Raw genomic sequence first — 17,916 nt, forward strand, 5'->3', positions numbered from 1 at the left:
GGAAAAGATGAATCATACTTGTTTTTCATTTTGTGTGGCATGGAGGTGAGAACATGAGATTATACCAACACATACCTCCAAAAACAGGTGGGCAGTTTCCCATGTTGAATATGGCTCCTGTGAGAAACTGTAAATATTTCTTAACTTGGAGTACAAATAATGCATTTAAAAGATTGCCTATCGAAATTAAGACACAGAAGAAGAGGAAAGTAGAAGTCCTATCTATTACACAGTGATAAGATCAGGCAATAATACTGTTAACCTAGTAAACTAGTAAAGAGTTAAACCCCTGCAATTAAACAAAAAGTTAATGTGCCAGATAATGTAATGTTGTAAAGATTTATTGGAACTGCATAAGACAAAATGTTGGTAATCTGTCTACTCTCACTTGGTTGGATGAACAATACTCTAGAAAAATCTGAAAGGTACAGATTGTCCCTGGTCTTAAGGGGAGTACGCAAGACAGGAAAGAAGGTCAGTTGTAGTCCCTGTACTTGATAGAAATTCACTAGAGACATTCAGATGCAAATGTTTATGCTTTTTAAAATTTTAAAATAGAAATTTCATCAAATTTACAGAAAAGTAATATTTAAGGGATGCAAAAAAACAGAAATTAAATGATGAAAATGTCCACAGATTAGAAGGTCAGAAAGGACCATTGTGATCATTTAGTCTGACACCATGTATCCACAGGCCATAGAAGTGACTTTAGTTACAATTACTTATGCAAAGTATTGGATACTTTTCCACATTCGTTTCAATTTTATCCTTGTCCCCATCATAGATCTATTTAAAAAAAAATCAAAGGTGATACATTCATATCTGTTTCATTCCAATCTCCATGAATTAACACATGCATCCTGGCAAATGCTAAATTATTATCTACAGTTTAAGGATACTACCATTTTTTATTTATGATCCAATATGTAGCAATACAAATGCACTGGATACAAACTAGGAATTTTTAATAATATTTACTTACTTTGGTAATACCAGAATCTGCACGATAAAAATGCAGAAGAATATGAGACAAGCACATGTCACATAATACTTGAATGCTGGCAGTGTAGTTGTTCTGTACTACAAAATAAATTAGAAATTGTTAAAACTACAGTTCCCAAAATAGATAAAATTGCCTACTAGCCTAAGCTGCATTTTAAACAGGCAGATATACATAAAAACCCTTTGGCAAAACTTAATTTATTTTTTCTTCAGTAATTATCCTCCCCACTCACAAAGCAACATGAGATATTTGGAGTCAGGCATTGTCATGCATAGCACTGAAGCTTTTGCTCTCTTTCCACACTTTAGAGAGTACTTCTTCTATCAAACTGAAATGGCCATATATTGTATCTACCCAAAGAGCATGGGATGTTTATAATTAAACATCCTAGGGGAGAGAATTAAGTTAACTCTAGAAACTTTACATTTTTTTAATAATGTTCAATTTTTCATTCTCTTTGTTCTTGGAAATGGCTGAACTATTTTGACTCTGAATTTCCAAAACAATTATTTCCTGGAATAAGAACAAGTCTGCCAAATTTCAGCCATAAAGAAAAGTAATGGATGAGAAAGTTATGGGAAACTACAAATTAATTCAAATTCTTGTGCAACCCTAGCTAATGGTATAGGTGTTACAACACATCCCACTTTGTCTAGGGGTGACCCATACCCTATAGAAGGAACTAGCAATGACACCTATATTCAGGTTGCCTAACACTTTCCATTAGAAAAGATTTTTGTGATATTTTTCTGAAAAGTTCTCACATGTCCATTGTTTGCAATAGGCCTTTGAAATTTTGCACAGCTATAGTCTGTTAGTGTGAATACTGTGATGTCATAAAATTATATGCATGCAATTCCACCCTTTGTCTTTATAAATTCCTAATTAGTTTATAGAGAAACATATTTAAAAATAAGAAATAAAATATTTATCACAGGAAATGCACTATTTGCTAGGTAGAAATAGAGATGTCTCAAATCTAAACCAATAAAGTATTCTAAAAATAAATGCTTTCAGTATTATAATTGTTCAGGGTCTAGGAATTCAGGGAAAATATAATTAAAGCAAAATAAATCAATGAGTAATTTCATAAGTGCTCAAAAGGCCAACCTTATAAATGATAAGTGAACGAGTTGTGCTTTTTAACTGCAAGTACACTGCTATGCCTTTACACTAAAAGCTAAATTCTGCCCTGAAATACATGCACAGAACTCAAAATGCATGTCTATGGACAGAACGTAGCCCAAAATGTGAATTTTAGGTCTTTTTCTCCCAGGCACTCTTGAATTCTGTGGCACATTAAAAACAATTTCTATCAGATGGTTAAATGAACTTTAAGGCATATGTCTGAATATATTTGCAGTTGGTTCTGTTGTTGCAGCTGTTGAAGTGGTTTGTAGTATTTTAATAGAACCACTGAACACTTAAGGCCTTGAGCTGTTGTTATAAACTCACAAAAAAATTCTGACCCACTTGATAATTTGTTTTAATATTTCACACTTCTACAGGCTTGCAAGAAAATCATGTAATTAGCTGTTTGAATAAAATACATTGTTTCTCTCATTACTTTGGTTTTCTTTCAGATCAAATAAGGCCCAATCTTTCTCTTACTGATGTCAACGACAAATCTCTCACTGACTTCAGTGGAAGCTAGGGTTGCCAACCCTCCAGGATTGGCCTGGAGTCTCCAGGAATTAAAAGATTAATTTTTAATTAAAGATTATGTCATATAATTATATTCCCAGGAATACATCCAACCAAAATTGGCAACCCTATTGGAAGCTAGAGTGAGCCCATAGACAATAAAAAAAATTGGAGAAGGAAATTAAAAACTTGGATATGAAAATAATTACACTGGTCTACAATTTTTGAGAAGTCGTCTGCTTCAGAGATAAAATGTGCTATTTATTATGTATTTTGATGTGCTGAATTCAAATATGACAATTAAAACAACTGATTGGCTACTGTATCTAAGATATTTAAGTTTTTACATTTTATGTCTATGTATATTGGGTAGATAGTAGAGTTTTAATAATAAATTGCAAACCTAGGTCTATGGTTGCTTTACATGATAATATTTCACCTGTCCTGTTTCTGTAACACTTTAAAAATCAGCAAAGGGGGTATATAAATAAAATTTATTATGAAACAAAAGGCAAAAAACTATTATGTACATAGTTTAGTCCTATTCAATGTCTACTCAGCACTTCTTGGCTTGTCTCTTGTATTCATTAAATGAAGCATCTCTTGTCACTGTCCAGCAATAGTCTGCAAGCATTGATAGGCTCCATTTGCCCTGATAGCGTTTCTCCATTGTTGCAATGTCCTGGTGAAATCACTCGCCGTGCTCGTCGCTCACTGCTCCGCAGTTCGGTGGAAAAAAATCTAGATGAGAGTGCAAAAAATGTATCTTTAGTGACATGTTGCAACCAAGGCTTTTGTATGCCTTCAGGAGGTTTTCCACCAACAACCTGTAGTTGTCTGCCTTGTTGTTTCAGAGAAAATGTATTGCCACTAACTGGAAGGCTTTCCTTGCCGTCTTTTCTTTGCCACGCAGTGCATGGTCAAATGCATCATCTCGAAGAAGTTCACGAATCTGAGGACCAACAAAGACACCTTCCTTTATCTTAGCTTCACTTAATCTTGGAAATTTTCCACGGAGGTACTTGAAAGCTGCTTGTGTTTTGTCAATGGCCTTGACAATGTTCTTCATCAGACCCAGCTTGATGTGTAAGGGTGGTAACAAAATCTTCCTTGATTCAGCAAGCGGTGGATGCTGAACACTTTTCTTCCCAGGCTCCAATGACTGCCGGAGTGGCCAATCTTTCTTGATGTAGTGGGAATCTCTTGCACGACTATCCCATTCGCAGAGAAAACAGCAGTACTTTGTGTATCCAGTCTGCAGACCAAGCAAGAGAGCAACAACCTTTAAATTGCCACAAAGCTGCCACTGATATTGGTCATAGTTTATGCACCTCAAAAGTTGTTTCATATTGTCATAGGTTTCCTTCATATGGACTGCATGACCAACTGGAATTGATGGCAAAACATTGCCATTATGCAGTAAAACAGCTTTAAGACTCATCTTCGATGAATCAATGAACAGTCTCCACTCATCTGGATCGTGAACCATGTTGAGGGCTGCCATCATACCATCCATGTTGTTGCAGGCTACAAGATCACCTTCCATCAAGAAGAATGGGACAAGATCCTTTTGACGGTCACGGAACATGGAAACCCTAACATCACCTGCCAGGAGATTCCACTGCTGTATTCTGGAGCCCAACAGCTCTGCCTTACTCTTGGGTAGTTCCAAATCCCTGACAAGGTCATTCAGTTCACCTTGTGTTATGAGGTGTGGTTCAGAGGAGGCGGATGGGAGAAAATGTGGGTCCTGTGACATTGATGGTTCAGGACCAGAAGTTTCATCCTCTTCCTCATCTGACTCAAGTGAGAATGATTCTGGTGCATCAGGAACCAGCAGTCCTTCTCCGTGGGGTACGGGGCATATAGCTGATGGAATGTTTGGATAATGCACAGTCCACTTTTTCTTCTTTGACACACCTTTCCCAACTGGAGGCACCATGGAGAAGTAACAATTGCTGGTATGATCTGTTGGCTCTCTCCAAATCATTGGCACTGCAAAAGGCATAGATTTCCTTTTCCTGTTCAACCACTGGCGAAGAAGTGTTGCAGCATATGTGTGGGGCCCACCTCTTGTCCTGATCTCCAGTTTTGCAGCCAAAATAAAGGTGATAGGCTTTCTTAACCATAGTGGTTATACTGCGCTTTTGTGATGCAAAAGTCACTTCACCACAAACATGGCAGAAGTTATCTGCACTGTTCACACAAGTACGAGGTATCTCTGCTCACTTTGGCTAAACAGAAATGTGTCCCTTTGCAAAATGAAACACTGACAAATAAGAGAGCACGACACTGTATGATTTCTAGAGCTGATATAGGGCAATTTGTTCAGCAGAGTGATGTAAGCTTCGTTATGATTGCATCATCCATGACTTCTAGGAATAACATGATGCAATTCATATCATATATGATGCAATACCAGCTTCAGATTGCATCATTCATTGTTTTGCCTAAAAAGCAAGTATTGTCCAAACCCAGTCATAGATTTAGTCATAGATCCAGTCAAAGATCAAAGATGTATTTTAGTCATTTCTGGTTTAAATTGAGATCCCTTCCCTTTATAGCTCACTTATCCTCCGCCATTCCCAAGTCAAGGGTCGTATATACTGACCCAATAGCATATCTTGAAAACTAGAGCCAATCAACAATGTTAAGCATCATTTTCATTCTCAGTGACCCAGAATTAGTAAAGTTTGACTACATTTATTTCAGAAGCATTTTGGCTGTAGAGCAGTGTTATTTGTCACATGGCAGCACTCAGCAGCCCATATAGTGATCAGGGCTTCAGTAAGCTCAGCAATGTGCAGATACTTAAAAAAAAAGTCCCTACCCCAAAGAACTTGGACCCTGCAAAAGCTTACACATGTGCTCAACATTAAGTATTGAGTATTCCCATTAACGGGTCTCCTGAAGCGGTTAAACACATGCATGAGTGTTTGTAGGATTGGAGCCTAGCATATCATTTCCTCTCCTCCACTCAAACTCATTTGCACTTTTCCTCCTTCTCTCTCCTGCTCTTCCTCTCCCCATCCCACAAGCAACTCATTCACTTTCATGTGCATGTGAAGAATGAGGGGGAAAAGAGAGATGACAGGAGAGAGAGGCAGAGAAAGGAGAAAGCAAAAGGGAGACAAGAAAATACAAGAAATAGAGTGATGTTGCTTATTCTCTCATCAGCAGGACTCATTACTTTCTCTCCTGAAGGAAGAGATTCATAGATTCCAAAGCCAGAAGGGACCACAGTGATAGAACGGTTACTTACCTTCTGTAACTGTTGTTCTTCGAGATGTGTTGTTCACGTCCATTACACATTAGGTGTGCGCGCGCCGCGTGCACGGACGTCGGAAACTTTTTCCCTTAGCGGCTCCCATCGGGCCGGCGGGGCCCCCACCTTCCCGCCAGAGCGGCGCCCCGCTCCAGGGTATATATATCCCTGCCGACCCGACCCCTCCGGTTCCTTCTTGCCGGAGACTCCGACAGAGGGGAAGGAGGGTGGGAAGTGTAATGGACGTGAACAACACATCTCGAAGAACAACAGTTACAGAAGGTAAGTAACCGTTCTTTCTTCTTCGAGTGATTGTTCACGTCCATTACACATTAGGTGATTCCCAAGCTTACCATTGGAGGTGGGTAGGAGTCAAGGTACAACTGACTGTAACACAGCCCGGCCGACCATCGTGTCCTCTCTGGTCTGATGATGGATCGCGTAGTGGGCTGTGAACGTGTGTATGGACGACCAGGTGGCTGCCTTACAGATCTCCTGGATCGGGACCTGCGCCAAGTAGGCCATTGAGGACGCTTGGGCTCTAGTCGAATGGGCCCGGATCTCCGGGGCCGGAACATTGGCGAGCTCATAACAAGTGCGTATACAATGCACGATCCATGCCGACAAGTGCTGTGTCGAGATAGGCAAGCCTTTCATACGTTCCGCAATCACAATGAACAGCTGGGGTGTTCTGCGGAACGACCTGGTCCGCTCCAGGTAAAATGCCAACGCCCTTCGGACATCCAGGGTATGTAGGCTGCGGTGGTGAGGATCCGTATGGGGTTTTGGAAAAAACACCGGTAGGCAAATGTCTTGCCCCATGTGAAACTGTGACACCACCTTTGGGAGGAATTTGGGGTGCGGCCTAAGTTGCACCTTATCTTTATGGAACACCGTATAGGGTGGTTCCGACGAGAGGGCCCTCAATTCCGATACCCTTCTGGCCGACGTGATGGCCACGAGAAACGCCACCTTCCACGAGAGGTGCGTGAGGGAGCAAGTGGCCAGGGGCTCAAAGGGAGGACTCATGAGTCTATTTAGGACTAGGTTCAGAGACCACGTCGGAACCGGCGGGCGTGAGTAGGGAAACACCCTTTCCAGCCCCTTGAGGAATCGGGCCACTGTGGGGTTGGAGAATACTGACACTCCCAACTCTCCCGGATGGAAAGCCGAAATAGCGGCTAAGTGAACTCTAATTGAGGCGGGCGCAAGCCCTTGATTCTTGAGGTGCAGTAAATAGTCCAAGATGGACGGAACCGAGGCCTGTAAAGGCTGTATGCGTTGAGGCTCACACCAGTGGGAGAACCTTTTCCACTTCGCCAGGTATGTTGCCCTTGTAGAGGGCTTCCTACTATTAAGGAGGATTTGCTGAACCTGGTGAGAGCACTTGTGTTCTGCATCGTTCAGCCAGAGAGATACCATGCCGTGAGATGAAGCGAAGACAGGTTCGGGTGGAGTAGGCGACCTTTGTCTTGCGTGACTAGGTCGTGATGGAGGGGAAGGGTGATTGGATCGGCTATGGACAGTTCCAGCAGGGACGTGAACCAATGCTGGTGAGGCCAGGCCGGGGCAATAAGTATGATCGTTGCCCTGTCCCTGCGGGTCTTGAGAAGAACCTTGTGTATAAGTGGAAATGGAGGGAAGGCATATTTTAGGCTCCCTCCCCATGGGATCATGAAAGCATCCGCTAATGATCCCGGGCTGAGGTTCTGGAACGAGCAGAACTGAAGGCATTGGCTGTTGTCCCTGGTGGCGAATAGATCCACCCGGGGAAAACCCCACCTCCGGAAGATCGAATGCAGGACGTCTCCTCTCAGCGTCCATTCGTGCATTCGATAGGATCGGCTGAGGCGGTCTGCTAAGCCGTTTTGAATTCCCGGAAGATACGTCGCGATGAGGTGTATCGCATGGGCTATACAGAAGTTCCATAATTGGAGTGCCTCGTGACAGAGGGGAGAAGACCGGGACCCGCCCTGCTTGTTTATATAAAACATGGCGGTAGTGTTGTCCGTCAGGACTGCCACGCTGTGTCCTTTTAGGAAGGCGTGGAAGGTCTGGCAGGCGAGGCGAACCGCTCTTAGCTCCTTCAGATTGATGTGAAGCAGCTTGTCCTCTCTGGACCACAGCCCTTGGGTCCGCAGTTCCCCCAGGTGCGCCCCCCAGCCCATGTCTGATGCATCTGTCACTAACGTCAGAGTGGGTTGTGGGGCAGCAAAGGGGATCCCTTCGCATACCTGCTGGCGATCGAGCCACCAGCGTAGCGAGCTGAGTACCTGGTTCGGGATCGTGACTACTTGATCCAATGGGTCTCTGTTGGGGCGATGCGTGTGGGCGAACCACAACTGTAAAGGCCTGAGCCTCAGCCGGGCATGTCTGACCACGTGCGTGCAAGCTGCCATATGCCCCAGAAGCTGCATGCAACACCTTGCCGTTGTCGTGGGAAATTTTTGGACCGAGCTTATGGCCCCGTGAATTGACATGAACCGTGCCTCTGGTAAACTCGCTCGCGTGGTTACCGAGTCCAGGGTAGCACCTATGAAGTCCAGCCTCTGTGTGGGGACTAACGTGGATTTCGGCACGTTGACCCGGAGGCCGAGCGTCTGCAAGGCCAGCGTCACGTGAGATCGGACCTCGGCCTCCGACCTGCCCGCGAGTAGCCAATCGTCCAGGTACGGGAACACACGCATTCTTCTTTTTCGAAGGAAGGCTGCTACCACGGACATGCACTTCGTAAACACCCGTGGAGCTGACACCAGGCCGAAGGGCAGGACAGTAAATTGGAAATGGCGCTGGCCGACGACGAAGCGCAGAAAACGCCTGTGGGCCGGATTGATTGCGATGTGAAAATAGGCATCTTTCATATCGAGGGCAGCATACCAATCCCCCGGATCCAGGGATGGGATAATAGTTCCAAGGGAGACCATACGGAAGCGCGCTTTGATCAGAAACCTGTTTAGATCGCGCAGGTCCAAGATAGGACGGAGGCCGCCTTTCGCCTTGGGGATCAGGAAGTATCTGGAATAGAATCCTTTTCCCCTTAGGTCCAGAGGGACCTCTTCTACTGCTCCTGCAGCGAGAAGGGTCTGTACCTCCTGTATGAGGAGTTGCTCGTGAGAAGGGTCCCTGAAGAGGGACGGGGAAGGGGGATGGCAGGGAGGGGGCGAGGAAAACTGGAGGGTATAGCCCGCCTTCACTGTGCGCAGGACCCAGCGGTCCGATGTTATGTGCGACCAGGCCCGGTAGAATTGGGACAGACGGTCCTTGAAACCCAAAGGAGGATCCGGTATATGAAGTGGTACGCTGTCCTCGGGCGTAGCTTCAAAAGCCTGGTTTATTTCCCGGCTGTGGCTTGCCCTGGCCGTGATTCTGGCCCTGGTTAGGCGTATTGTTACGTCTCCGCCTGTTATCCCTGCCTCGACGGCGGTAAGGCTCGTGTCGGGGCCGAGGGTGGTAATGCCTTTGCGGCGGCTGGGGTTTGAAGGGCTTACACTGCGTTACCGGCGTGTGCATACCCAACGACTTAAGGGTCGCTCGTGAGTCCTTAAGGCTATGTAGCCTGGCATCCGTCTGGTCGGAAAACAAGCCCGAACCTTCAAACGGGAGGTCCTGCAGCGTGGTCTGCACCTCCGGCGGGAGACCTGAAGCCTGCAACCACGCCGAACACCTCATCACGACTCCCGACGCAATTGTTCTAGCCGCAGCATCGGCTGAGTCCAGTGCGGCCTGTAAAGAGGTCTTGGCCACTGCCATTCCCTCATCCACCAGGGCCGTGAACTCCGGATGCGCGTCAGGTGGGAGGGAGTCCTTGAACTTGGCGACTGATGCCCAAGAGTTAAAATTGTGCCTGTTTAGAATCGCCTGCTGATTGGCGATCCTCAGTTGAAGGCCCCCCGATGAATAGACTTTCCTCCCGAATAGGTCCAATCTCTTAGCTTCCTTGCCCTTGGGGGCAGGAGCTTGCTGGCCATGTCACTCCCTTTCGTTGACCCCCGAGACCACCAGCGAACAGGGGGACGGATGTAGAAAGAGGAAGTCAAACCCTCTAGATGGGGCGAAGTATTTCCTCTCCACGCCCTTTGCAGTTGGCGCACTGGAGGCCGGTGTTTGCCACACCGTCTTATAGTTGGACTGTACTGTCCGTATAATCGGGAGAGCGACTCTGGAGGGGCCCTCTGGGCTCAGGATATCGACCATGGGGTCGTCCTGCTCTATGGTCTCCTCCGCTTGCAAGCCCAGATTGAGGGCTACCCGGCGAAGCAGGTCTTGGTGTGCCCGATGGTCAATCGGGGGAGGGCCGGACACCAGTGTGCCCGCTACCGCCTCATCTGGCGAGGATGAAGAGGTCGGGGCCTTCTGCCCATCCTCATTGTCCTGCAATCCGGCATCAGCCAATTGCTCCTCTGCGGCCTGACCCGCCGCGTGGGATTGGGACGGTACCGTACTCGGTGCCGAGTCCACTCCTTCCCGCTCCGGTGGTCTAGGGACCGTTGCCTCCCTATACGATGGCGGACGGTGCCGCGGGGAGCGGGATCGGTACCGGGATGGCCCGGATCTCGAGGCTCCCGATGGGGGCCCTTGTTGGTGGTAGGCCCAGGGTGTCCAGAATGGCCAGTGGCTCGGCTGGCCCCATTGTGACTGACCGTAGTCCCTGCTGGCTTGTGACCTACGGGCATACCCGCCGTATCGGTCTGAGTCAGTCCCCGAGACCACGGACGGTGACCTGGAAGGCCACGGTGGAGCCGTGGGACGGTGCCGGTCCGGTCTTGGGGAGTAGCGCCTCCGCGACCAGGACCTGGAATGGCGCCTCGTCGACCTGGACCTGGAACGGTACCGGTGATCGCGGGACCGGGAACGGCTACGGCTGGTCGGCCTCGGGTAACGAGCTGCCGATGCTTCACGGTGCCGACTCGTGCTCGGTTGCTGAGTCGGTGCCGACCGTTTGTTGAAGCCCGACTGCTGCGGTGCTTCTTGTGCCGAGGGCAACCGGGAGTCCACCGAGGCGGAGCTCGACCGGAACCGGTCCCTGGAACGGTGCCGAGACGGCGACCGTGGTGGGCGCACCATCTCCGACTTGCCTCTGCACGGCAGCATAGGCGGGGCGCCTTCAGCGCGTACCGGGGCCTCGACGGACAAGGTAATGAGGTCCTTAGCTGCCTCAAACGTGTCCGGAGTGGAGGGCTGTTCCACAAGTTCCTCCAGCCCTTCATCCTCGCTCGACGCGCTCATCCCGGGGCTCGACGGGCCCTTCGGCGCCGGAGCCACTACCGGGGTCCGTGATGAGGCCGTATCGGCTTTAGGGGCACTCGAGGTCTTTACCGGTGCCGCCTTCTTGTGCGGGGAGCGACCTCGGGCCTTAGGTTGGCCCTTCACTTTCGCCGGCGAAGACGATTGGCGTTGTGCACTTCCCCGCAGGGTCGGTGCCGCGGTCTTCGGGTGACCCGCCGGCGCCGGTTCCCGCACCGAAGCCGGGGTGCTCCGCACGGAGGCAGACGGTGCCGTCGAAGTGGAGGGCTGTAACGCCGTCTCCATGAGCAGCTGCTTAAGGCGAAAGTCCCTCTCTTTTTTAGTTCTGGGCTTAAAGGCCTTGCAGATTTTGCAGCGCTCCTTCTGATGAGCCTCCCCCAGGCAACGAAGACACGAAGCGTGGGGGTCGCTCAATGGCATAGGCCTGCGGCACGTGGCACAGGCCTTAAAACCCTGGGCGTGTGGCATACCCCACCGCCCGGGGCCGGTGCCGGGGCTGAACAAACAACCCCAGCAGGAACTTTAAGTACTCTAATGAGCCGTTAACTACTGGTTAAACACTACCACAACTAACTGATAACTGCTAGATAACTCTAATGTGCTAAGGGACACTCTCAGACGAGAGACAGAGTTGTTCCAACGCCGCCACGGACGGTAAGAAGGAACTGGAGGGGTTGGGTCGGCAGGGATATATATACCCTGGAGCGGGGCGCCGCTCTGGCGGGTAGGTGGGGGCCCCGCTGGCCCGACGGGAGCCGCTAAGGGAAAAAGTTTCCGACGTCCGTGCACGCGGCGCGCGCACACCTAATGTGTAATGGACGTGAACAATCACTCGAAGAAGAACATCTAGTCTGAGAGAGAGAGAGAATCCACAACAACCCTTGGTAAATTGTTCCAATGGTTATGGTGTTATACCTATCTCTGCTAGATTGAAGAACTACCAAATATTTGCTCTCCCCGTAGGTACTTAAACACTGTAATCAAGTCTCCCTTTAACCTTCTCTTTGTTAAGCTAAATAGATTGACCTCCTAGAGTTTACCACTATGAGGAAAGTTTTCTAAAGCTTTAATCATTCTTGTGGTTCCTTCTCTGAACCCTCTCCAATTTATCAATGTTCTTGAATTGTGGACACCAGAACTGGACACAGTATTCTAGCAGCAGTTACATCAGCACCAAATACAGAGGTAAAATAACCTCTCTATTCTTACTCGAGAGTCCCCTGTTTGTGCACATGAGGAGGAGCTTGAAGTGTGTTTCCCACCCCCAGCAAAAGGAGTACAGCAGCAGGACTGGCTGGGGGATAGAGGAATGAATCCCTTCTCCCTAAGGTTCTAAAAGTCAGAGGAAAGGAGAGCTCTAGAGGAGAAACAGATATGATGACAAGGAAAAAGTGTTCTGTGACCCTTTTCCTAGTTGTGTTGTGGGTGAGAAAGAGGCTTCTGTCTGCCTCCTACTTCAGGTCCCCTCCTGCATGGGAGAACTCTACCCTGGAACACTTCACACTGCTGTTCACTATCATTCTTTTACCTATACACATCAAGTTACAGCCTCCAATGTTGTAATTTAGCAAACATAAAAGAAAATAGACACATTTACCATATTTTAAAAATGTTGTAAAATATGAGTAAAATGTTGTAAAATGACTGTCCATTAAAAACACATAAAATGTGAAATTTGATAAAATATACATTCTTTATATTGAAAATGCCCTCATTTACCCACATAAGACCCATATTTTCTATTCTGTCTGGAAATCAGGTTTTCACTTTTTTTATCATATTCTATTTTAACAATAACACTTAAGAAAGAGAAAATCAGATTCTCACCCCATCCACTCCCCAGCCTTACCACACCATATGCAGCACTTAGTGCTAATATTAGCAACATGAACACTCTGTGTGGTGTGCATCCTGGCAGGTAAAATGTACTGAATTCTGAGGTCTCAATTCTCCCACATTAGCACCATTTGTAATTGAAACTATATAGAGACATTCAGAAATACACCTCTACCCCGATATAACATGGATTCGAATATAATGCGGTAAAGCAGTGCTCCGGGGGGGCAGGGCTGCGCACTCTGGTGGATCAAAGCAAGTTTGATATAACGCGGTTTCACCTATAACGCGGTAAGATTTTTTGGCTCCCGAGGACAGCGTTATAACGAGGTAGAGGTGTCGTTTATTTAAGTTTGGGGACTTTTACAGGCTGCATTATTTTTTTCCTAAGCCAATATAAATGTAAAAGAAGCTGGTGATAAGTGTTAGCATTTTAAAAACTAAACATGTTAACTGCCTAGCAAATGTCTTTTGTGACTTGCATATTTAAATTAAAATATAGAAATAATTAGTTCTGAGGTGAAAACAACTTACTTCTTTTTCCAGAGTTTTGTTATAGAAAAGTAGTGATATTCTTTGAATGTCTTCAGATTTAAGCCATTGCCTGAAAGAATAAAGAAATACACAAAACATTATAAAGGGCATCAAAACATATTAGTCCTGTTTTTTCTATCATTGAAAAGCTGTAAACTAAGAAAAACAAGGTGGATGAGGTAATACCTTCTATTGGAGAAACTTCTGTTGGTGGGAGAGATATGCGTTTGAGCTACAGACCTATTATTTAGGTCTAATAGGTACTCAAAGTGTCACAGCTAAAGATTAGGTGGAACAGATTGTTTAGCATCAATGGATGACACATATTGTAAGACAGCATTCAAGGTTAAAACAATGAGGAGTCTGGTGGCACCTTAAAGACTAACAGATTTATTTGGGCATTAAGAATAAATGGACACAAATCAGACATCAGGAATAGTAAAATACAAAAGCCAGTAGGAGAAGACTTCAATCTCTCTGGACATTTTATAACAGATTTAAAAGTAGCCATACTTGAACAAAAAAACTTCAAAAACAGACTTCAAAGAAAACTAAAATTCATTTGCAAATTTAACACCGTTAATTTGGGCTTGAATAGGAACTGGGAGTGGCTGGCTCACTGCAGAAGCAACTTTCTCTCTCCTGGCATTGACACCTCCTCATCAATTATTGGAGTGGACCACATTCACCCTGATTGAATTGGCCCTGTTAACACAGGTTTTCCACTTGTAAGGTAACTCCCTTCTCTTCATGTGTCAGTATAATAATACCTGCATCTGTAATTTTCACTCTATGCATCTGAAGAAGTGGGTTTTTACCCACAAAAGCTTATGCCCAAATAAATCTATTAGTCTTTAAGGTGCCTCGTTGTTTTTGTGGATACAGACTAACATGGCTACCCCTGATACTTGATATTCAAGGTAAAGTGGCCTCTTCAGGCATAGGCCAAAAATGGGGATTAGTGGGTTACGGATTGTTGTAATAAGCCACAAATCCAGTGTCTTTATTAAGACTATGATTTGTAGTGTCTAGTACAGTTATGAATTTAAGTTCTCACACTCGTCTTCTGAAGGCATTGTGCAGGTTTCCTTTGAGGACATGGACTGAGAGTTCAGATATGGAGTGATCATTTTGTGAAAAGTGTTTGCCCACAGGTGATATGTGTTTTTGTCTTTCATCGTTTTTCTGTGTGAGTTGATTGGAGAGCATAGTGATTGTCTGGTTTCACCCACAAAGTTATTGGGGCATTTAGTGCACTGGATGAGATACGTGTGTTAGGCATGTGTAGGATCGATGGATTTTGAAAGGTGTGTTGCTGGGAGTATTGATCATGGTAGTTGGTAGAGATATGTCTACAGGTTTTGCATCTGTTGTTCTGGCAAGGTCTGGTGCCACTTTGAGTTGGGGGTATTCTGGTCTGTGGGAAGCTTGCTTCTGATGAGGAGCTTGGCGAGGTTGGGGGATTGTTTGAAAGTCAGAAAAGGGGATTTGGGTAAGATTTCTTTCAGGATGTGGTCCCCAAGGAGTATGGGTTGCAATTTTTTAGTGACACTCTGAGTACCTTTCCCAGACCTTAAGAAGAGTTCTGTGTAGCTTAAAAGCTTGTCTCTTTCACCCATAGGTGCTGGAACTACGGTTGCGGGGGGTGCTGCAGCACCCTCTGACTTGAAGAAGTTTTCATTATATACAGGTTTTGCAGTTTGATTTAATGGCTCTCAGCACCCCCACTATACAAATTGTTCCAGCACTCCTGCTTTCACCTACAGAAATTGCTTCAATAAAAGATATTACCTCATCCACCTTGTGTCTCTGATATCCTGGGACCAACACGGCTACAAGAACACTGCAAATAACAATGCAAAGTAAGATGTCAGTTTATGTATTTTGAAGAAAGTCAGTTATTGTGCTTCAGAATGGATAAAGTAAATCATATTGACTGCAACAGATGATCATGTAGTTCCACCCTTCCACTTGGTTTCTATATCTAACACACACACAAAACTGATATTTTAATGAATGGGCTGTACGTGGATTCATGAAAACATTCAAGAGGGAGAGTTGCATTATAAAGTGCTTAATGTAAATGTCTTTGCTGCTGGTTCTTCACTCTATCTTCTATAATAATGATCCATTCCACAGATGTTCATACCTGGGACATGGGACAGAACTTGAGGTGATTCTGTCCAACATAATGTACAGTGACTGGCATGTCACAACACACAACCATGCCATTTAATGAATGCTTTACACCATGTGCAAAGCTGAAAAAAGTCATTAAAAAGGGAGTGGGATGATTCTGTGTTTGAGATACATTCATCTGATGAATTTGAACCTCTTTCACACAGACCTTTTATTAGTTATCAAAGCATCATTTCCTACTTACAGACCAAAATATGTAAAAACGTAAAAAGTTGCAGTGAGGTTGCACAATATGTTTTTGTAGCTATGTGTAAAAGTAATGAACATTCTAGCTAATAGATTATTGAAGTAGCACCATTTCAAAATAAAGAGGTCTATCTCTGAAAGTCCACATTCAATTCAATGGGAGGTTTTTATTTTTTTTAAAAAATGAAGGCATAATTTAATTTTGACTCTTTCCAACTGGCTAGACTTAATGAGGACTAGTCTGCTAATCTGTAAATAAAAAACATGTTAAAAGAGCTCAGTTCTGAGCATGTGCTCAGATTTGCAACACCTAACTTTAGGCCCCCTGCCACCCACTGGAATCCTCAGCGCTGAGTTAGGCACCCAGGGTCTCTATATAAAGCACAAGGAGAGTTAGGTGCTTAAGAATGGGATTTGCAGAAGCCAGCATGCTGAGCAGGGAGCCACCTAAGCTAGCCAGTAGGGAATGCTGAGGAGAGGGGTCTGGCAAAATAATGGGGCCAGGATTTCATACATTAGCCCTTTTACTGACTATCTTTGAGTCTTTAGACAGTAACATTAATGTTACATAAACATACATTGTTGTATTTTAGTTAAATATGCTGTTTGTAATGTGACTTGGGAATCTTCACAATGAAAGGCACTATATGGGTATTACACATTATTATAGTATGAGAGCTGAGAGATTTAGGGTCATTCTACTTCCTACTGAAAACAATCTATGGAAGATGGAAGAAAAATCTTATTAAAACACTTCAGTGGGCAAAATATTCTTTTTTGATTAGTGCCACTCAGCTATTTGATTATAATGGGGCTAGTCCTCTTGGTCTCTGATTAATGGGTGTTAATTGAGAATTTGCAGCATAAACAATTTTCCTAACATTACAGACCCAATATAGATTTAGAAGAACATTTTAGTTACAAATGTTACCCGGAGTGCATTATCATCTTAAATGAAATTACAGGAAAGAGCAAGGTGAAGGTAATTTTCACAGAAGGCAAAACAAAGCAACTTATTAACTAAGATGCATTTGTCAAATTGTCCAATTACTACCATTGGTAGAAGCATTTAGGAAAGGTGAATTCAGAGTAGTGTGAGCAGGCAGTGCCTTCATCATTATCTTTAAATGCTGTTTCTCTGAAAAGTGACTCTGGAAAAAGTGCACCTTCTTATTCAACCAATCTGTTCCTTGTGGGTATCTAGAGTCGCACATATATCCAGGGGTGAAAATGGGCCAGTACGGCATACCGGTAAGAAGCCGGTACCAGCCCGTACCCAGCCGATGTTAAAGCGCTGCTGCTACAGCAGCGCTTTAACGTTGCTGCCCCTTTTGCCCTACTCTCAGGGTCGCCGGCAGTGACCAGAGTCCCGGCCCCTTTTAAATCGCCGCTGGAGCCCTGGGCTGCACGGGCCAGGCAGTGCGGATGGGCTGGCTGGGGAAGGCTGACCCCCAGCCCCACCCCTTCTACCCAAGGCCCTGCCCCTTCTGGGGGTCCAGAGCCGGCCTCCGTACTGGTAAGGATTTAGTATTACTTTCACCCCTGCATACATCTGATGACATTAACAATAAAAATAAGTTTTTACTGCCACTCCTGTTAGTCCTACAAAGCCATGCCCTCTAAGATTAAGTGAGCTGGAATCTCTTTCTTCACATGCATCAGCAACAGGCTTTTTTCCTTTTTTTTTCTGGCCTACAGATTGCAAATGATTCTTTTGGGTGGGGAGCTTGCTACTGCAATACATGCTTTGGTCACCTTAGTCAAAATGCTCAAAGGTAGTTGGGCACCTAATTACCTTGGAGAATCTGGGCCTTTGTGATTACACTGATACTACCACAATGTATCCTACCTGAGCATTCATCTTAAAATAATTCAGAAACTGAATCTGGGGTAGATGTAGTAAAAGAACAGGATATTCACTGGCTGCTTGTAGGCTCTGGGTGAAGTTTAAGGTATTGATTTTGACCTATAAAGCCCCAAACACCTGAATATGTGCCTGAGAGAC

General features: G+C 45.4%; 1 protein-coding gene across 3 annotated transcripts in view; it reads right to left on the reverse strand.

The window, feature by feature from the left end:
• The window catches only part of ADCY2 (adenylate cyclase 2), a 459,988-nt gene that overhangs the window by 96,362 nt on the left and 345,710 nt on the right, over positions 1-17,916 (reverse strand). For all 3 annotated transcript variants that reach the window (XM_054018109.1, XM_054018108.1, XM_054018110.1), the window contains 2 exons: positions 13,527-13,596; positions 983-1,080 (listed from right to left, as the gene is read on the reverse strand). In XM_054018109.1, the coding sequence (XP_053874084.1) occupies positions 983-1,080; positions 13,527-13,596 (168 nt within the window). The remainder of the gene's footprint in view (positions 1-982; positions 1,081-13,526; positions 13,597-17,916) is intronic.

The sequence above is a fragment of the Malaclemys terrapin genome, chromosome 2 (genome assembly GCF_027887155.1).
Source record: "Malaclemys terrapin pileata isolate rMalTer1 chromosome 2, rMalTer1.hap1, whole genome shotgun sequence".
NCBI lineage: Eukaryota > Metazoa > Chordata > Testudines > Emydidae > Malaclemys > Malaclemys terrapin.